General features: G+C 34.5%; 1 protein-coding gene across 8 annotated transcripts in view; it reads right to left on the bottom strand.

The window, feature by feature from the left end:
* PPP3CB (protein phosphatase 3 catalytic subunit beta) overlaps positions 1 to 22967 on the bottom strand; it is a 48134-nt gene that overhangs the window by 2410 nt on the left and 22757 nt on the right. The window contains exons 9-14 of one of the 8 annotated variants that reach the window (XM_043476584.1): positions 21375 to 21500; positions 13694 to 13771; positions 8430 to 8456; positions 6297 to 6381; positions 5473 to 5570; positions 614 to 643 (exon numbers count right to left, since the gene is read on the bottom strand). In XM_043476584.1, coding sequence (XP_043332519.1) covers positions 614 to 643; positions 5473 to 5570; positions 6297 to 6381; positions 8430 to 8456; positions 13694 to 13771; positions 21375 to 21500 — 444 coding nt within the window. Of the gene's footprint in view, positions 1 to 613; positions 644 to 4536; positions 5571 to 6296; positions 6382 to 8429; positions 8457 to 13693; positions 13772 to 21374; positions 21501 to 22967 lie in introns of those variants that run through there. The other 7 variants (XM_043476585.1, XM_043476587.1, XM_043476588.1 and 4 more) reach the window with 7 other exon arrangements.

Below are 22967 nucleotides of genomic sequence, written 5' to 3'. Positions count from 1 at the left end.
TGCAATCCCTGAGACTCAAAACTCTGTGCATGTGAACCAAATAAATGGTTGGGGCAGCAAAGCTTTCAGCAACGTGTACTACCAAGTCAATACATGATACACATGAATACACTATTACCAGCAAACAACAGCCCAAACTGCAGCACAAAATCATAGTGACAGCTCCTGCACTCTCAAGGGAATTACTGAAAATGACTTTATCATTTTTTTAATCACGGGAATACCAAACCTGTATCTAGAGAGGATTTCACTCAAGAATATAAAAATCTGAGTAGCAAAGAATCATGCAAAATATGGAACAGATCTTCATTTGCAACTATAAATGCTGTAATATTATAGCATAACATGCTGTACTCTAAAGAATTCTGGAACATTAAATGCTGGTCTCATTACTATACTAGAAAAGGGAAAAAAACAAATCGTCACTATGGAAATCAGTCCTTGTGATTTAAAAAAAAAAGAAGAAGAAGATACGACTGTTAAACTTGATGAGTCAGTGAGTCTGATTCATCTTGGGCTGTGCAAGCTAGAAGTAAGACACACCCATAGGACATTCTCTGATGCCCACCCACACACCACAGATCTCTGCCCAGCGCAAGGACTCTGATCGTACCTTTTTCAGCCTCAATAGCCTCAACTGTGGCTGTACAGAAGTGAGCAGAGGCATGCAAAATGAATGAGAGAGATGAGAAGGGTCATATTGTACAGAAGAAAAGGCAATGATCACTTAAAAAATATAACAGTACCCCATACTACATCATCATTTACAATTTAACATATATAGTACCCATATTAGAGAACCCCATCCAATCCCCCAATTCCTGACACAGCACAGTTTACACACAGCACTAAGACACCATCGCTCAATGCACAGAACACACAGACCTATTATAAACACAGACACCTCAGCATCCATGCAAATGCTAGTTTTAATTATCCATCTTGAATTCAGTATTTTGATGGCCTTAGAATTTTTCAATATGTTTATTATATCACATCCATAACAATCACAAGGATATCTCTAGGATGAAATTATGAAATTCTCTAGGGTGAAACCATGATGGTAGAATTGTAGCAGAGCAAACAGAAGGAAATTCTTTTCTTTCATGCCTAACTGAAATAACACTTATCACCAGTTGGTTCCCTAAGATATAAACTAGAAGGAGTCTAGCAATGCTTTTCCTGTCACTTCTAATTCATAGAGCGAAGCATAAGCTGCAGAAGTTGCTATGTTCAGAGGACAATGAAATAAAATTTGTGGGCAGTAAACTTGGTAAGTTACACTAACTAGAACAGTTTTGTGGTCCTATCCTTTGTGGGTAATCTAAAAGTACTCTGCTCATCTACTAGGATCTTCCTTTCTATTCTAACATTGGTGTTCCAAATATCTAAAGATATTAACATATATAGCCTTAAAAAAAATCCATATATGTTCAGTGTATCATGAACCCAAATTTGCCTCAGATAATAAGATCTTGCATTCTTAACTGAAGATAAAAAGGCTACTGAGCATCTATCTTTTCAAGCCCATCTACCAACTAGAGAGGAATCAAGAGATAGAACTGAGGTCTTACAGGCAATTAAATCCTAATCATTTCATGATATGGACATACATGTAAGTCATATAAATGAAAAATGCATTCTTGATATAGCCTATCTCTGGCCTATTTAGAGAATTTCAACATATTTAGTCATATATTTTTTGTAGTCAAAGATTCTTTGGGCTCAATTCTGGGTTCAAACTGTATGAAGCTCTCACATTCAAGACCAGGATCAAAAACTGCAGAGGACAATATTGTCTGATAATATTGCCAAGTCTTAATTCTTCACTTTACCCAAAGTATACAAAACTCAGAATATTTATAACAATAACATTCATCTCTTCTATTTTGCTTTTTCTACAAGAAGGTCAATTAGAATAATTATTCCTAAAATGACCTTTGAGCAGTATACATGATTTAAAAATGATAAATTTTATCCAAAGCAGTTATTAATATGAAAGGACACTGAAAAATCTAAGGAATCAAAGAAGGCTAAATCAGATAAGTTTGGAGATCTCAATCAGATAGTAAATTGGGGTCCCCCCCAAAAGAAACATGAACACTGAGTAAAGGAAGAATTAATTTTTCTTAACTGCTAAATCATATTACAAATTAAAGCAGATATACTTACTGTATACCCACTGTACAAATCACCACTTAAAAAATCTAGCCCTGTATGCTTGTAAAATACTCTTGTAATTTGTCCACACGGAAAACTGGTATAATTGACCCACCTCTACTGGATCATCCCTGGAATTCTTATTCTTCAAAACATGGACTATTTACTTTATAATTTACAAATTAAATGGGAAAATAAGGTGCCTACCAGAATGTATGCTTTAAAGAACTTGTGGTAACAGAAATGACTTTACATGAAATATTTCATATTTTGTATTATATATAGTAATAAATTAAAAAACTGATATTACTATAAGAATTGGTATCTATTTGGGTATATCAATAGTTTAAAAAGTCTGTTAAAACTTTTTCAAATTATAAAACTTGACAATATACTTTTGTGGGCTTTTACTTTTATATGTAAAAGCATTTTCTAGGTTAATTTATATTCTCTGCTCTTTCCCAAGGCCTCTAAATGCTTCTAAATCCTTCTAAGAACACAAAAATATACATCACACTCAAAACTGCACACCATGTCAAGCTTGAATGCTTAGAATTCAAAGATCATCTGAAGCTTACACATTAAGCTGGGAAGAAAGAGATCTGATAATTGCAAAATTCTATCTGAAAAGCACTAATTTTCCTCAATTTTTTTCAGTTTTACAGGGCATCTTGACATGGCCTTAGTAAGTTTGAGTACAATGCTATTTCAAACTGTGTTCCTCAGTACTACACAGAATAAGTGATCAAGAGGAAATGGCCTTACTATAACACAGATGGCCACATATTTACTCATAAAGTTCCTAGTGAAGGCGGCATTATAATGGCTAGCTCCCAATCAAACTCCCAGAGGAAAATGAACATAAAATATGATTAACAAATCCTACTCCGATAGTTAGGCAGTTTGTAAAACACTTGAAAAATACTATAAGTTAACTGTAATGTTATTGATAAGACAATTTCAATTTTCTGACAACAGGAAAGAGGTCTCAGAATTTTAAAACTTTCTTTTTGCAATACTTAGCTCTCCATTATTCACATAAGGGTTCATCATGTCTATTAAAAATTTTAAATGTTACATAAATTTTTAAAAACCACACAGGCGATACTACTTCTGTAAGAGTTTTGTTGTTTCAAAATGGGTCTACTCATGCTAGAGAAATCACTTCAATCAAATAGTTAAACCACACTATCAAGATTCATTGCTGGCAGAGCTGTGGAGCTATCTAGTCTCCCAAATTGGACCCCTTAAGCTCAGCACTATCCAGTAACTCACTCTATGCCAGGAATAGACAGTATCTCAGTAAAGCCCTCTTTCAATCCTTCCCTGCAGTTGGGGTGATTTCAAAGTTGGAAGACTGAGCTTCAGGCTGCATGCAAATTATGAATAAACAGAAGTGCTGAGCTATCAACAAAGCATGTAATTAGCAGGTGCTAATTGCAAAATCTGAAAAGGTTTGTTGTGGATACTACATAAAAGTAATATTATACCCAAGGACAACTGAGAGATGACTGTAGTTTAGATTTATTTAAGTATGAGACCCTTCTGGGTTTTTTTTCCTTTTCTGAACAAACAGGAGGAAGTGTACAACAATTTTCAAGCTACTGAAATTCATCCTTTTCTATTACTAGATTTATTGAATGTTTAAGATCTTAATTTGTTTTAATGAAATTCTTTTTAGCTAATTTGCCTAATGCTTATAACATAATAAGAAAAATGAAAGGCAAGAAATATAAAGAGAATCAAAGCACATTTTTTTAAATAAAAAAAATCATTCAAAATGAAAATTTGAAGTTATAATTTCAAAACATACTTGTATATCTCACATATACCAGTGGTGGTAGCAGACAACACAATAACATATAAATAGAACATGTATAGGCTACAAGTAGAAATTATTTGTCTACAGAAAAAAATTCTTTTTATTTATTTATTTAAGCATTTATTATGAGACTAAGTGAAATGAAATTATGAAAAGTCAATCTAATTTAAATTTATTGAAAAATTAAAATTTTCCTGTTTTTTTGCCTTAAAAAATTGACTAACTACAACACCAAAAAGATACTGTCAATCATCACTAAGGAAAACATCAGATCTGTTGCTTCCTGTCTTAATACAACAATGACCCTTGGAGGGCTGTGGTTACAATAAAACATAAAGTAAGGCTTTACATATCACATTTTCTGCTTTCCAACCAAAAAGGAAAGAAATCTAGACTTGGAGTTACTGTGTATAGACTATAACATTCATATCACTTTCTTCTATTTAATCTGTAATGGGCTTTCAGAAAGTCAATCCAGTATTTACACAAATATTTACGCCAAAAAAAACTTGTTTTTCTTAGTATAAAATATTCAACGAGCCAGATTACAGGAATGCTTTACGTATAATTCTTTTTATTTTCATGCAAAATAAAGGCACACTTAATAACACCCTTTCAATTTTGACTTACAAGATTTAAATTCAACCCCTTATAACAATGACTTAATATCTAATGTTACATTCACGTTTAGAATGCACAAAGCACAGCAACAAATGCAGCAAACCTTAAAACAAGGTGCTACAAAGTTGCCTCTACATCAAGACAGATAAAGTGCCTGATAGAGTAATTTAATTTAACATACTTTTACAGACATACAGCTAACCTAAAGAAAGACAGACAGATTTAGGAAAGCAGCTACATCTGCAGAGGAAGGAAACAGCATGTTACAGACAGTCAATTATACATAGAACATTTGACAAACACCACAGAAAACAAACTTTGGCATCATTTACCAGGGTACAAAACCTTGCACAAATGTTTTGGCAAGTGAAGTGCATAAGTAATGTTCTGGGGCTCAAGCAGATTGTTAATTCTAAAATTAACATCTGAAAATATAAGCATAGTCTAATACAATTACATAAATTAAAAAGATAAAAAATAAGAAACTTGGAATTACATTTCCATTTTAAGTAATATGAATATCCTGATTCACATTCTGAAACTGAGGCTTTAAAAAGAAAAGGGTGCATTAGACAAATTAATAAATATTTCAGACATTATGATATGAGTTACTCCCATATCATTTCATGAAAAGCTGAGAGACTGATCATTATTTTCAACTGAAAAGAATACTGATTCTATCAATTTTCTGCCCCGATCAGGTTCTTAATCAGACACTACCTATCATACAGTATTCTGCTTATGTCAGCTGCTGAGACAAGAACTAAAAAGCAGAAAGAATTCCCTGCATGCATTATGTGTATTGTTAGCAAAAGAGTGAGGTGTGCCCCAGTCCATCTGAGGCACAGCAAGTTGCATAACATCATTACCACTTTGCAGGGTCTGCCGTCCTCCAGCCAACACTCCACTAGGCAACATCCCTGTGGGAGTCAGGCCCTTGAGTGTCAGCACACTTTCACTCTCCTCCCTAGAGCAGAGAGATATAACAAAGATCAGAGACTTCCAACAAGTTCCTAGTTAAAAAGAGGGAACGGGGCCCAGATGAAGGCCATGCATATAGTTTATGACATTTGCTGCTATTACTATATTTTCCTCAATTCCAAGATACACATTTTTCCACATTCTAAATGTTTCAGATATGAGGGTACGCTGTGCAGCTGAGACATATATTGTTTTTCCTGAGAAGTTTTATTAAATATATGTGAGATAGGTATAAACAGCAATAGGTATTGTAAAATTGAGAAAATATGGTATTTCATACACTTTAAAGATAAAATGTCTGATATAAGCAGACTTATTCGCATGCACTCTTAAACCTGGTCTTCCTGAATTAACCCCAGGAAGACAATTTGGGGCTCCAGCATAAAGGAGTTCCTTTATAGATGAGCAAGTTCATCAGGAACACTCTAAAAAGTGCCCCCTCCTTCTTATTCTGCTCTAATCTTCAAGATACAGATCTACTAGTTTCATCACAGAAGGATAAGAGATACCAAAGGTGAGCAATAACAATCAAGGGGTCAAAAATGCTAATTTCAAAGAGACTTGTGTTCCCATTTTCAACATGTAAATATACAACTTCTTTACAGAAAGAATGCTCTATATTGTTTTTAGATATCCAACAGGACACTGTGTGTAGTAAAGCACAATAAAAGTGATTTCTGCAAAACAAATTATTGGAAAAATGTATCATTACCTGAGAACAGAGAAGACCCTTGCCATCTTGCCAATTGCTCGAATTTTATTTCTTATGATTTCTTTCCGGGCTGCAGCTGAACCTACTTTCAATGGAATAAATAGAAAGAAAGACTCAAGTTTAGGGCATCCATACTTATACCATCTTATTAGCCTGTTACACGGTCATCTGAACCAACACCAAGCCCCCTGCCACCAGCTCACATGGAGACTAGATGAACTCATGCCAAAAAGCTTCTCCTTCAATGTTTAGCTCAGCACTGGTCTAATATTGGGATCTGATACAAATACAAATGAAAAGTAATCCACAACTTTGACTCTCACACTACTGACTAATGAGTAAAAGAGCAATGGAAAAGAAACTAGAGTCCAACCCGTACCACAAACCAGAGGACAAAAAAATGGTAACATTCCTACAGTCTGTTTAACTTTCATGAGAGCCTACAGCATGCAGACTAGCAGACTAGAACTGGTAATAGCCTATAGCCTTCTGCTTGGTTAACATAAAAGCCTTTGACATGCAGGCTCGAAATATGCCATCATACTATGACAAAAGAAGCTTCGTTGCTTGAATTTGATCTGAAAATGTGATATGAAGTGACTACTGGGCCCGTGACCCAGAACTAAGAACCATACCCACATTTCAACAATGTAAATCTCAACTTCATGGACTAGAAGTCTTTTAAGGTCATGCAAATACATACAAGCTTTCACATCCCTAGGTGAGTATGACATAAGGAGAGTGACAATGTGAAAAGACTCCCCAAAAAACATGGCTGAAGAATCACTAATGCTTCATCTCCAAAGGGTTAACTGTACTGCCTATCACCGATACAGAAGAGGATATATCAAAATAACTGAATATATGCCTGAAAAAAGACTCAAAGGCTGTTATCTTCCTTCCCATGGCCTCCAGAAAGAACAACAATCTCCGTCCTGTTATCTCATATATAGCAACTAGAATCACTCTGGACCCAAGAGTGTGGTTCCTTAGAATGGTGCTTCAACATGATGACAACGCACATATGGAAGCACCATAGTTGAGGAGAAGGTTAAGGAAAGGCTAAAGACACTAGACCAAAAGGGGCCTTAGGTATATGGAGGTCTGAACAACCACCAGTCTTTTGAGCTATAGCATCTCATTTAAAATTCAAGCAGTCCACAAGTACATATAATTAAAAACTAAGATGGTGACTGGACCTTACTGTTAAGTAAACAGAAAAAGAAATTTCAAAGATGAAAACAAAGGACATATTTTAGAGAAAACAGGTTGCACAACCATGTTTATGATGCTCTCAGGGTAATACTATGAGCAATGAAGCTACAGCTTTTACAAATCCGAAATTGTGTGGGTACCATGGTATTACACAGGTATTTTTAAAATGCCAAAAAATGAATTAAAGTTTCAAAATCACAGAATATTAGAATTTGAAGAGACAGTCGAGATACTGCAAAACTCAATTTCCTCATTTTATAGACAAAGAAACTAACTTTACTAAGTATCTCGTCCAAGGACATAAGGATAAATATGATTCTCTTCAAATAAATTAATATAGATACTTTGTTTTAAAATTGATGGAATTTTTTAGTTAGACTGGAGGAGAGGAGTATGGGGATAGGGGAGGATGGCTGTAAGGAGATACATTCATATTTTCAGCTTTAATTATATCTATAAAACTGAATGATATGTAAACTATACTTATTTCAAATTAAAAATTCACTGGAATATAAAAACACTTTACAAATCAGGATTTTAAATCAGTCTACAAACACATCATGCATAATATTAAAGTAAATGTCCACAGTAAAATTACTTTGGGGAATAAGACAGACAATCAAACACCCTAGTCATGCAGGGAAGAGTACAAAACATTACAAATAAGCAAAAGAATGAAATTTTAAAACAAGAGGAATGAAAAAGAGGGAAAAATATTTCCATGCACAGAAAGACAGATATCTTGGAATATGACTTCTAAAAACATCAAATTCTAACTTAGATAAAACTTAAACTAAATTTGCACAAGGCCCAGAGGACTCTGCATAAATATACTCAATGAATGCACTAACTTACATGGACATGAGAATAACTTATGAAGTCATATTTCAAAACGATGTTACTCTGTCTGGTCTGTACCTTTTTTATTGCCATATATGAGCCGTTCTTCAGATGGAGAGTCCAGAAAAAAGGAAGTGAATGATGGAGAAAAGGTGGTTGAGACAAATAAAAAGATAGAGATTTAACTTGGCAGTGGTACTGAAGAATGAATGTAGAAAGAAAGGGAGAAAAATGGAGTCCCTCATACTTGAAATTTGAAAAATGTAGTACCGTAGATCTGGCAAATAAGGAGGGATGCCACTGGGTAGAGCTCTAAAGGAAAGATTTCTTAAAAGATATGTGTTCAGAAGAAATTATGGACAGAATGACTATAATATTTGATGAAAGTAGACAAATTAGGGACAGAAAAAAACACGTGAAAACACATAAGACTGATAAAAGACTGTGCTAACAACAATCGCACATTTATATTAATACCCCTAAGGAAATGTGTCACCCATGGAAGTATGTTAAGTGAAAGGTAATGACACAAATGAGATACAAACTCATGTGGTTCTTCAAGGACACCAAATCTGCAAAATCTGTAGCATACACAGAGAAATGTAGGTAACTTTATAAACTACCTCGGTGAAAAACCTTACCCACTCCCAATAAAGAAAACGCTAAGCCTCCCACACTCCATTATAACAAAAGCCTACAATTTCTTTAAATCAGAATTGTGGAACTTTTGCACATACTCAGGATCAACAGTATGTGCTATCTGTTCCCAATCCAATCTGGGAGTTTGAGAGACATCTTTTTACACAAATAGCAACAGACTGTTTCAACAAGTAATAGCTCTAAGAGTAGGCAGCAAAGACGTTTCATTTGAGCTTTCCATTGTAATGCTGACATACATGATTCCATTACAGAAAATGCAAAGTTTTAGCTTAGTAAAACTATAATACATATGGGTTATCTATTTCCTTTACCAAACTCAAGACAAAATATAACTGAAAGAAACAGTATTCATTCTAAATATCATAGAAATCAGTCCTCAAAAATTCCCTTTAATGATTACGTAATACCTCTAAAAGGAATGCTATATGCATATACAAATGCCATATATTTCTGCAAATTTTTGCCTTCAAAAATAAACCCACAGGTATATTAAACAATACAGAATACCAAAGTCCATCACTTAAGAAGAAAGAGTCATTCCTTTGGCCTTGAATATGCAAAAACTACTCTTCTCTTCCTCCCACTCAGAAATCTCCAATCCTACTCTTCCCCTTCCCCCATAGAAAAGCTAAACTCTTATTCTGCCTCCACAGCAATCCCCAACTCAATAAGTTTTCTAAAAAAAAAAAAAATAAGTTTTCTTCCTAAATCAGGTTTCTCTGCAGGCTCAATCCACAGCATAGTTTCACTGCTGAGCAGGAAAAGGAGGAGAGGACAGAAGGCATGTTATCGTGGTCAAAGGAAAGGAAAAAACATGGAGTCGAGGGGAAGAAATAAGGGGATATGAATAAGAAAGGGAAACAAATGTAGCTCCAGTAGCTCTTTTCCCAACCCACCCTAGTGTCTATCCTAAACTCCTTTCCTTTCCTCCATTACTCAAGGTTCTTTCTCCTTCAAATCACTCTTGTTCCTAGACAAACTCCCAGATGCATATCCTCAAAACTTTCTTGGAGTCCCTACTCTTAATACTTGGTCGTGCAAAGGTGAAGCAATGTGAAGTAACTGCACCTGCTATGTTGGCAGTGAAGGGAGATCTATTTCTAGTATGCAAAGTTGGAACTCAGTGTATTTTCCCAGAGAAACACTGTCAAACATGGTGCTTGTGCTCAGATGCCTAGTCGTGTCTGACTCTTTGCGACCCTACGGACTGTAGCTTGCCAGGCTCCTCTGTCTATGGGATTTCCCAGGTAAGAATACTGGAGTGGGTTGCCATGCCTTCCTCCAGGGGATCTTGCAGACCCAGGGATCAAATCTGAGTCTCCTGCATTGGCAGGAGGATTCTTTACCACTAGCACCACTTGGGAAGCCCATAAATGGTACTTCCCAATTTTTAAAACTACTTGAAGAGTGAGGAAGAGTTTTCAACCTATTCCCTCAACCTATGGAAGAGAAGATTTTGAGAAGTTAGGTTACTTTCCTAAGATTACACAGCTAGTATAATGGAAGCACCAAGACATCTGAACCACTGATCCTTTTCACTAAACTACAGTGCCTTTTTAATGATCAAATTTGATTCACCTCTGGAGTATAAGAATGATATAACAAGTTGATAAATAAGTATAATTTTTCATTGATAGAAAAAAATATTGATAAAATGCATAAATTTCACTAGAAGGAATATAATAAAAATCTATATTTATTCATGGTTGAATTCCCAAAGACAATTGTGTCTGCTGTTGCTGCTGCTGCTAAGTCGCTTCAGTCGTGTCCAACTCTGTGCGATCCCATAGATGGCAGCCCACCAGACTCCCCGGTCCCTGGGATTCTCTGGGCAAGAACACTGGAGTGCATTGCCATTTCCTTCTCCAAATGCATGAAGGTAAAAAGTGAAAGTGAAGTTGCTCAGTTGTGTCTGACTCTTAGCGACCCCATGGACTGCAGCCTACCAGGCTCCTCCCTCCAGGGGATTTTCCAGGCAAGAGTACTGGAGTGGGGTGCCACTGCCTTCTCTGACAATTGTGTCTATCTTCATATAAATCATCTATATCTAAACCAAGTACTATATTAGACTTAACAGAGAAATTTTTTCCTTTCTATTACAGAGAGGACTAAAGGATCACCTGTCACTACTTCTATTTAACACTATTGATTCAAATTTTTTAAGATTCAAATTTTTAAAGAGAAATAAAGGATAAAAATGTAGAAAATAACAGTATCAGCCTTATGCAAATGACATTTTTAAAGTTATGGAAAACAAAATAAAAATTATCGTAGGAGGTAATTCTGCTGATCCAACTTGTTGAACATAAGATAAACCCCAAAATATATAATTATACAGTTAGAAAATACATTAAGAGAGATACCAGTTGCAATAGTAATTAGAATACAAAATAGTGAAATATTAATTTAACTTGGTAATAACAGATTTTTTCAAAGAAAAATCACATAATTTTAAATAAAATGATGATATACTAAATATATTCAAAGAAATAATTATAGTAAATGAATTAACTATATAGGGCAAAAAAATTTTATCTTAGTTTAGAAAATTATACATTATTTTAAAAAAAACTTTCTAGATTCAGATATAGATAGAATGTAATGCCAATTAAAACTCCTACTATAAAATGAAGAGCAGAAATCAATGAAATTCAAGCCGAGAAAACAACAGAGAAAAATCAACAAAATCAAATACTGGTTCTTTTAGAAGTACAAACAAAATTGATACACGCCCCCACCAGCCAGGCTAAACAAGAAAATAAAGATTTTTTTGAAATTTATTTTTAGAAATAAAAAATTGGTTATTACTACTGATTCATGGATATCAAAATAATAATAAAAAATATTATGAACAATAAAAAAAAACTCTTACTCGATAGTTCACAGAATTTGATATTAACAAAAAAACTCTACTGAAAAAAATTAGTGGGATATGCACAAAAATTATTTCATTATATTATTGATCATTATATCACTATCTACAACACTGTGAACTAGAATCTAAACCTAGAACTAATCTTACAACAATGGTAGCAGAACAGGGAAAATAAATATTTAATTAAAACTATTTAAAAATTCTATGGAAAAGACAGATGATGAAATGTTAGAACTAAAAACTTTTCTACAAAACATCAGAAAGACAGAATTAAAATAAGGAAAACTAAATACTACTCTTTGAAGCTTATTATCTCCCAAAAGAGAACTAATATAAGTTAATTTATTTCAGTTAATGAAACTATAAGCCAGAGTAAAAGCACTCGCTACCTGCCACCAACAGATGGCAACAGCAGACATGTGTATATAGTCACTCTGTACTTTGAACAAACAGAATTAAAACAGTGTTTTAAGAAATGAACCTGTTTGTAAGTAAAGATATTTCTAAATAGCTTTATTCAGATTTTACTTGTTAAGTGGTCAGCTGAGAGGAAGTTTACGCAGCTAGTAAAGCAGATTTCTTCCTTAGCATCATTAGAATTCAAATAAACAAAAATTAAGCCAACAGTAACTTACTTCTGTATAGCCATCAATTAAAATAAGTAAAAATGACCAAAACTCAATTAGGTGGGCCTGTGAAAAAAATAGGTCTATGGATTCATTGCTAGAAACTCTTCATATTGGTCCAATTCTTATGTAATCTGGCAGTTCACAGCTAAAATAATGAAGCTAAAATTCTTCATACTCATTAACTCTGTAATTTTCTTCAAGAAATTTATTCCAAGAAGGAAAATTAAAATTATTGTTTAACTATGTTTATTGCATGCTATTCATAATAGAGATAATTTAAAGCAACCCAAATGCCAAACAACATTAAGATTAACTACAAAGGTTATGGTATAGTAATATATAAAAATATGCAGGTGTCTAATTTTACCACTACGTACGTAGACCATGTTTAATACATGGCAACATTTATATACTGATTAAAACTATGAAAAACATGCTGCAACAAAGATGTGAGGGGTACATGGAAGGAAATAAAGAGTTTTCAGCTTATAAATTGTTTATATTTTTTGTTTATCCAGTTAATTAACTCAATAAATATTTAAGTTCTAAATAAGATCTTCAAAACATAAAAAGAAAAGTAATTTCGCTTCTATTGTAGTAGTTTATACTATAAATGTGCATTAGATACACAGGCTGGCTGTCCTACATAAGAACTAATAGCCATGTATAACTTTGTTTCCATGGAAAAAAAAAAAGGGCTTTCTGAACCTCAAACTAAACTAACAAGAAGTTTCTTAGAATATAACCACTCAAAATTGGGAACAGCTTATTTTGATTTTTGAAAAGAAGAAGTGACAACACCACTATGTACTCAGGTATATTTCTGATGCACTAAGAATATAGTACCAATGAAACAAAAAGCATTTTTATCCTCCCTTCTCTAAGTAGTGTCCATATTCATGAAGAACCACATTCTTTTAGCACTTCAATTTTCTTTTCCTTCTGTTCTCTTTCAAATTTCCCCCTTTCCAAAATTCATTTTCTTCCCCATATCAACAGAAAAAAAAAAATCACTAAAATTGTTTTAAAGTCTTAAATAATATCTTAAAAAAGTGACTTGTCACTTATCAAATAGTATAGCCATTTGAGAGCAATGACTATAATTTACAAGAGTATATTGAAATTGGGCAGTTAAACAATACCACTTCACAATAAAAAACAGTAAAATAAAGTCATACCATCAAACTGGTCTTCGCCTTCAGTCATAAGTTCATCATCAGAGCAAATACTCAGAACGTTTACCAACATTTCTGTCACTATTAAAAACAAATGTTACACATTAGCTGATTATATTCAAGTCTCTATATGTACACAGGGCAACCATTTATATAAATGATCAAATGATTTATAACACAAGATTAACACATTTAGATAGAAGAAATGATGGAATTAAAAAGCTATATAGGCTTCCAAACTGAAAGAAATCAAATGGCTAACAAGCCTGAGAGATTCTTTATGGAGTAAGTAATCAGGTCCCTCAGAGGAAAAAAAAAAAAGCAGCCCCCACAGGGATAAGTACAGGGATGAATAACATCTAAACACATACATTAATTTTTCATTATGGATACAACATTAAGGAGTAGGAAAAAAACAATGGCACAGTTTCAATTGTTTCAAAAAGTTTTAGCATTCAATCTTTTAAAACCTGGCTCCAGCAATTCCCCTGAAATTTAACCTTAAGACTACTAATGACTGTCTAACAACTAGAACTGACGGTTCTTTTTTAGGCTTAATTCTCCTTCATCATTCTGCCTTCTCTTTTCCCTTAACTTCCAGGATTCTACTCTTCTGGTTTTTCTATCTTTTAGACATTTTTTTCCTCCGAATCTTCTTTTTATATGTTCAATCTCTTGGTGATTCCATCCGTTCCTATATATTTTCAATATATTTTCAAGTATCACCTTTTGAAGATGATTCTGAAGTCTTTACTGCCAGTCTCTGTCACTGCTGCTGCTGCTGCCAAGTCACTTCACTCATGTCCAATTCTATGTGGCCCCATGGACGGCAGCCCACCAGGCTCCCCCGTCCCTGGGATTTTCCAGGCAAGAACACTGGAGTGGGTTGCCATTTCCTTCTCCAATGCATGAAAGTGAAAAATGAAAGTGAAGTCGCTCAGTCGTGTCCGACTCTTAGAGACCCCATGACTGCAGCCTACCAGGCTCCTCCTTCCATGGGATTTTCCCAACAAGAGTACTGGAGTGGGGTGCCATTGCCTTCTCCAATTGCCAGTCTCTACCTCCCCTTAAACTTCTGGATTTCTTTGCTCGTTTTATTGTCAACTGTTTCACACAATCTGTATATTGTCTGTTTCCCCTACTAGAAGGAAAGCGTTCCGAGTGCAGGGTGTTGTTCTGCTTACTGCTGCCTCCCCAGAGCCATGCACATGAGAGGCATCCAGTAAATATATGACAAATGAGTAAATAAAAAAAGAAAGGTACAAGCAAATTTCAATTAATAAATAAAAATGCCTATTGAGTAGTAGCCCCTGGATATCCTGACAACACCTAGAAATGACCACAGTCAAAACAAAATTTAATACTGCACCTATTGTTTCTCCTAATAAATATATTAATAGCATACTATATGCCAGGCACTGTGCTAAAGCTTTGGGATTCAGATATAAAAGGTTCAGTCTTGACCCTCCAAAAGCTTACTAACTACTAAAGGATACAGAGTTATAAATATATATATATAAACTATCACAAAAATGCGATGAGCACTATGCTATAAGTATGCAGAGTTATGCACAAGATCTGCTGAAGAAAAGTAGGCTTTTGGTTTGGAATAGAAATTTGCCAGGTGGAGGTGGCAGATAAGGTATTCTAAACAGAAGTTAGAAAAAGTATGCAACAGTCAATAGATTAGTGGAATAAAATTAAGGAGTCCAGAAATAAAACAATTCAGTGGGGAAAGAATAGATTTTTTTTCAATAAACAGTGTTGGGACAAGTGGATATCCACATATAAAAGGATGGGGATAAAAGGATCCCCACTTTACAGTGTGCACACACACACACACAGAGAGTAAATAAAAAAGGATCAAGGACCTAAACATAAAAGGTCAAACTATAAAATTTTTAGAAGAAAACACAGCGGCAAATCTTAATGAGCCTGACAATAGTTTCTTAAATATAACACCAAAGCACAAGCAACCAAAGAAAAAATAAAGAGGACTTCGTCAAAATTAAGGACTCTTGTGCTTCAAAGAATATCACCAGGAAAGTAAAAAGATAATTCACAGAACAGGAGAAAATATTTGCAAATCATGTATCTGATATGGGACTCACCTTTAAAATATACAAAGAACTCTTACAATTCAATAGTAGAAAGACAAATAATCCATTTAAAAATGAACATTTCTTAAGACATGCAAATGTCAAATAAGCACATAAAAATACACTCAATGTCATTATTAATTAGAGAAATGAGAAACAGTTTCATATCCAGTATGATGGTTATAATAAAAAAAAGATTTTAAAAAAAGTATTGGCAAGTATAAGGAAAAACTAGAAACATTATACACTGCTGGTAGGATTATAAAATGGTATAACTGCTTTGGAAAATAGTTTGGCAGATCCTCAAAAAGTCAGACATAGAGTTATCATATCATCCAGCAATGCTATTCTCAGTTACATATCTAAGAAGAATGAAAACATATTGCACAGGAATATTCATCACAGCATTATTCATAGTAGTCAAAAAGTAAAGAGTACCAAAGGTCCATCAGCTGATGAACGGATAAACAAGATATGGTATATCCATACAGCAGAATACTATTTTGTCATAAAAAGGAATAATTCAGGCTACAACATAGATAAACCTTAAAAATATTATGGAAAGAAGTCAGTCACAAAAGACTACATACTGCATGATTCCATTTATATGAAATTTCCAGAACAGGAAAACCTATGGAAACAGTAAGTAGACAAGTGGTTGCATAGGGCTGGAGAGAAGATGTGGAGGGAACTCGAAACTGCTAATGGACACAAGGTTTCTTTGGGAGGATCATGAAAAGGTTTCAAAACTGATTGTTGTGACAGACACACAACTCTGAATATACTAAAAATCAGTGAAGTACACAATGGAAATAGGTTAATTGTATGGTATTTGAATTATACCTCAACAAAACAGTTATGAAAAAATAAAAAGTATTAAGGCATGAAACTTGAAAGAGCACATACATATAGTACATTCAGGAAGTTGGCTATGCTATTCCATGGCTGGAACATGGAAAATATGAAAGAAAACAACAAAAAATTGAAGCTGAAGAGAAACTAGGCAAGGTCCAAAGACCTCATGTGACAGGTTAAGGTTTATCTTGAAAGTTACCAGCGTCATTTACCGTTACTAAACACTAGCTTCCACATGTGTACTGCTTTCCATCTAGAAACTGCTGTGAAGGAAAGGCAAGAGAATCATAGCATAATAGTGGCCAGTGAAAGGTATCAGATAGGGGAAATGTTATTTTTTATTTAAAGATCAGATATATCTGAACAATTTACAAAAGAGCTTAGTAGAGAGAGTCTGAAGATATAGAACACCTAAGTAATAAAGTAAGTTTCCTGAAAAAGCAGAAGGATAATGAAATATAAGAACAAGTTAGAAACAGTAGCCCTGGATGGAAGAGTCACATCTTCAACAGGCTAAGAATTCAGGATGAGTACAATTTATCAGGATGGTCTAGTGGTTAGGAATTCATGTTTCACTACCAAGAGTCAATCCCTAGTTGGGGAGCTAAGATCCCCAAAAGCCATGTAGTATAGCCCCCCACCACCCGCCTGCAAAAAAGATGAGTGCAGTTTAGAAAGCAGAGAAAGCTTCCATAGCTGGTATGTGTTTTCTCTGACAGTAAGGGAAGTGGCTAGAAAAAGAAAATGTTTAAGTTACAAAAAAGAGTTTTAGAATTCATCCTGGTGGCAATGAGTGAGGAAGGAGACTAGTGACATAGATGTTTGAGTATTACTGAGAGCCTAGCTGTACTAGAAATCAAAGGGTGATACCAAATCGTTGTTGTTGTTGTTGTTGTTTAGTCACTAAGTTGTGTCCAACTCTTTTTTGTGTATGTGTGTATGTCCAACTCTTTTGTGACCCCACGGACTATGGTCCACAAGGCTTCTCTGTCCATGGGATTTCCAAGGCAAGAATACTAGATTGGATTCCATTTCTTTCCCCAGGGGATCTTCCTGAACTAGGGATCAAACCCACATCTCCTGTATTGGAAGGCGGGTTCTTTATCACTAAGTCACCAGGGAAGACCCAGGCTATATAAATACCTCCAGTAGCACTCTATATCCTGACTGTAAAAACGGAGAAAATGGATAGTTAAGACTTTACTGGGGCTAAGATTTATAGGACAAAGTAGAAAAACAAGAGAGAAAAGAGTTTGGAGATGTGTTAAGAACAAAGAGAGGCAAAAGGGCATCAGATTTAAAAGAAAACAACACAGTCAAAGGCCTAGCAATCCCAATGAAGATAAAGAGCAGCTGTAACTGAAGTGAGGGGTTGCTAGAATAACAGGAGTTCTCATCAGAACTCACTATCTGATATTAATGTCACTATCATTATCACACTCAAAACATCCAAGCCATCTTCAATCATTCCCTCCTCTTAAACAAGCAATCTTGTTAAGTCTCACTGATTCTACTTTTACAGTTCTTGGAGTTCTCCCATGCTTTCCATTTCTAATGTTAACAGGGCTTCATTATGTTTCTATCTGATTCCTGATGAAGTTTCACAACAGGTCTTCCAATCTCTAGTCTTTCTTCCAGTTCACTTCACCAGAGTAATTTTTCTAAATGACTATCATGATTATTTTCTGTTGCAGTTACATCCCACCATTTATCAAAGTTCCAGATTCTCTGTTTAAATGATCAAAATCCTCCTGATCTCATTTTGACTTTTCATTCTTTTTCTACTACTATCCTTCATACATTACTTCCTAATGTATGAAGAGGCTTCCCTGGTGGCTCAGATGGTAAAGAATCTGCCTGCAATGTGGGAGACCCAGGTTCAAACCCCGGTTTGGGAAGATCCCCTGGAGAAGGAAATGGCAATCCACTCCAGTATTCTTGCCTGGAGAATCCCAAGGACAAAGAAGCCTGGCAGGCTACAGTCCATGGGGTTGCAAAAATGTCAGACATGACTGAGCGACGAACATTTCATTTCATCTTTCATACATTACTTATTAATCAAATTGAACTCCTAAACATTTGTCAGTGACCTTATGATTTCTTCCTGTCAGACTCAGCCTTGGGAAGTACCTTTTCCTAAAACTGTCTTGCTCACATCTACCCACACAATTCCAACATTCTTTAACCCCCAGTTCAAATGCTACTTCAATCTCTCTGATAGACAGAATCTCCTTTCTCCTGTTAACTCCAAAAAAAAACTCTGGTAAATGAACAAATCTTACACATATGACAGTCTATGGTCGATCACACCATACTGGATTCTCTGAAACACAGGTTCTTAAATTGGGGCCAATAAACCTGACAGCATTACCAATTTACTTCAGATCTATGAGCATCCTCAAAATGTTACATATGTAAAGATTGTACATGTATTTCGTACATGAAATTTTCTGGGCGGTGTAAAAGTCTCTAACTTTCACCACATTCTCAAAAGGGTTTTAATCTTATCTCTGAGATCCATTCTACAATATTTATAGATGCAAAAAATAACAGATCTGATTCAAAACAATTGAAGTGTGGGAAAGGGAGCAGTGGATGGGGATATAAATAACACCGTATTGGCCATGATTTGATAACTATCAAAGCTGACAGTTACTTGGTATTACTATGGTACACAGTAATTCATCATATTATTTGCTCTACCTTTTATATGCTGCAAGTTTTATAACATAAGATTTTTAAAAAATGAAATAAAAAGTCCACAAAAGGTTTAAAAACTACTTTCATCTAACTTTGGGATTAAACCAGCCTCCAAGGAAGCCTCTGGCTAGGTTAGTTGCTTCCCAGGGACTAGATCAGAGTCAAACCAGTTTTCTCAATGTGGAATCCAATGAAGAGTCATTTGCAAAATTTCACACCAAAAGAAAATTCTTCATTAGAATGAAGAAGTAAATAGGCTATTTAAATAGCTAACATGTATTAAAATGGAAAAATATGCAAAGAGTTTAAGAAAATTTTCTTACTGTGCTCAACACTGGTTAGAATTCTATTTGTGTATAATGTTCAAATCTGAAATTCTGATTTTAGAAAGATATGAATAATTTAGAGAAGATCCACAGAAAAACAACAAAAATGGTCAGATAGTTTGAATACTTCCTCACAATAGCTAAGATGATGTAGAGTGGCAAAAAAGAACAAAAGATCACTTTGTAGCAGACTTCAAATACAGAGCACTGAAAGAAATCCACTTCCACGTATGAGCGATCCACAGAAACTAGATTGTTTTCTCATCTCTCAAAAGGAGTTAGACTACATGATTGTTAAGATCACTAGGAGATCTATAATTCTGTCTAAAACCAGGGCAAAAATCAGATGCCCTGGTTTTTGACAGGTGCATTAGTTGAGAAAACCTATAAACTTCTCTTTGCTTGAATACTCATAGCATAAACATTTAGATTAGATATAATGAACTACTTCCTTTTTCGTGGAGGCATCAGAAAATCAAATTAGAAATATCCATTCTCCTCCTACCTATCTTCCCTGCTTTCCCTAACCCCCATCCCACTCAAACTACATTAAAATAGTTGTGTTGCAGTCTAGCCTGGAGGCAGGAGAATAAACAAGATGAATTCTTAAATTCCCTTTAGCCTGATGAGGCTATGATTGAACTATTTCTCATATACCAAAGATAGAAGGTTATAAGTGTAATGCATCCCTTGCACCTAAGCCCTTTACTGGCCCCCTTCTCAAATGCTAAAGTGGGTAATTCTATCTCCATATTAATGTTGACCTACGGAGTAACTGATGAAGCCCAAAGGGAATCTGCAAAAAACCTGTTGAACATACAGTTTAAGTAGTAACTCTGAATTTTAGAACCAAAAATGCCTTGGCAGAAGGAACATATCTCAGGCAGAAAGGAACATTTTGTAAAATAGAGGAGGTGAGAAAAAATAGAGAGGGATATAGAACAAAATGTTTTACAATCATATCTACTTTAATAGTCATATTTCACATATGGAAACTGAGGTGTTGCCTCATGGGAAAATTAACACTAAAATGGAAAAAGAAGAATGTGATAAAGTAAGGAAGTCTTAAGAACTCTACAGAACTAAAATAAAAGACAAAAATAAAACCTCTTAAATAGCATTTATGCTTTTTTAAGCACATTAAGTACATACTAATAGGAATCTCTAAATTATCAGGAAACCAGTACCACTAAAATTATATACATATACATATTGCTCCATGTAGGAGAAGCAATATTTGGTCAGAACCTGAATTTCTCTTTATCATTTCTGACAGTACAGAGCTGCTACAAAATGACTAATACTGCCCCCAATGAAGGCTATTAAATTCTCCCATGAATTGCCATGACATCCCCAAGAGTAATGTTACAATGTGCGAAAGCGTCAGTTCCAAAGCAAAGCCATCTCTCCATTTCTTCATAAAAGATTTAAGCTAAAGAAAAAAAGAAAGAAAACCCAACAGCTGAAGACAACATCAGGCTATTTATAAGTCTTCTCCCAGTCCCCCAGACACCCTCACATGGGGGCTGTAAACAGCTAACTAAAATATCTTTGAGGCTCTCATATCCACACCCACTGACATAAGCAGAGCTGTAGCCACAGTGAAACTAGACTTCAGCTCCCTTTAGCAAGTAGTATGTGCCTGCAATAGTAAACTGGAATAAATATAACAGTATAACAATTTTTTTTAAATAAAAATCATACCTTTTTCTCCAACAAAAGGTAAAGACCATGTGAAAACATCCATAAAATTGGGCAACCAGTAAGGATGTGGAGAACAGTTAAACTGTCGAATATTCATCACATTATTTTCATACTTTAATACAGCAGCTGCAAGATAAGTTTGAATGTCAATGTAACAATTTGTCTTTAGCTCCAATAGTCTAAAACACATAAAAGCAGAAAAAATATCTTTTAAGGGGGGTGGGAAGTCAAGGGATGAGTGGAATGAAGGATAGTAGAGAGAGGTAGGAACTAATTTTTAGTAGTAATACATTTTGCTTCCAACACAGTTTTACGTAGAACATAGTCAGATCTTTACTACTTATTATTAATGAAATTCCCAATCTTTCTAGAATGCTTGTTGTACTTTATAATCCAATACAAATAATCCAACATGCACGTTTACTAAATCCAAAATTGTGAGAACTCAGTTTTTCTGAGGACACACAGAAGAGCAATGAGCAATTTTCTAGGTCTAAGAGTTCATACAAGTTGGAGGAATTTAAGAGGGTCTTTTTAGTTGCAGGCAACCTGAAAAGGACAGCTAAATGGAAATAAAGCAAGGAAAAAAAAAACACACAGAGAAGAAAAAGAAACAATTTGGAACATTTTATTTATGAATGTAGGAATGTATTTATTTCATGTATTGGAAGAAATCAAGTGAAACTACTACAAAGAAATATTTCACTTCATTTAGAAAAAAATTCCATTAAAATATCAAGAGAAAAACTCAAAGGTAACATACTCATCTCAATTTCAAGTATCTTTCTAAAGCTTCATAAGTTGATATAAATAATACCTTAACCTGATAAAGATTTCAGTCACTGGTTATATTATTTTATGGAACACTGGATTAATGATTAATGGGCTAGATTCTAATCTAAACTACAGTATATACCATACGTGTAATAGTAAATTATTTAACTAATTTGTTTCTCTTTTATAAAACAGGATTAAAATGTTCACCCTGCCTATCTCAGAAGTTTAAGGTCAGAGAATATAGTTCACGTAAAAGTACAAAAAAGTATAAAGTGTTTGGCAGATACTATATAGTTATGTGCTTACTTTTTTTTTCATTTTAATGTAAAGCACTGAAATGTATGTATTAAATTCCATGATTTGGGATTCTAGCTAATATAGAGTCAAAAGTAATACACTTGTTTCTCTGATGAAATTCCCATGAAATAAATGTATTTCAAATTTAGCCTCAGAAATTAAGGACTGATACCAAGCTTTTAGTTTAAAAAAAGAGAAAGATAAAGAATCTAGAAAATTGCCCTGTAGATGGAATGAAACATTACGAACATGTCCTGTACCATGTAAGCACTCAAATTATTAACACTATGTTCAGAACCAGCACTATCAAGAGACGTTTGATTTTGACAAGACAGATTGAATGGTTTGAGTTTCTTTTCGGAGTACTAAGAAAAGTATCCTTTAATCTCCTGAGTTAAACTAACAAAGGACAACCAGTATGGCAGTACTCAAGTGAGCACTGAGCACTAGTTCCTTTAATACTAACAAAGGGAGGTTACAGGTACAAAGTTAAAAGTAACAAATCAATTTGGAGAATGA

This window comes from Cervus canadensis, chromosome 8 (genome assembly GCF_019320065.1).
Source record: "Cervus canadensis isolate Bull #8, Minnesota chromosome 8, ASM1932006v1, whole genome shotgun sequence".
Taxonomy (NCBI): domain Eukaryota; kingdom Metazoa; phylum Chordata; class Mammalia; order Artiodactyla; family Cervidae; genus Cervus; species Cervus canadensis.
This window is presented reverse-complemented; position numbering and strand designations above follow the sequence as displayed.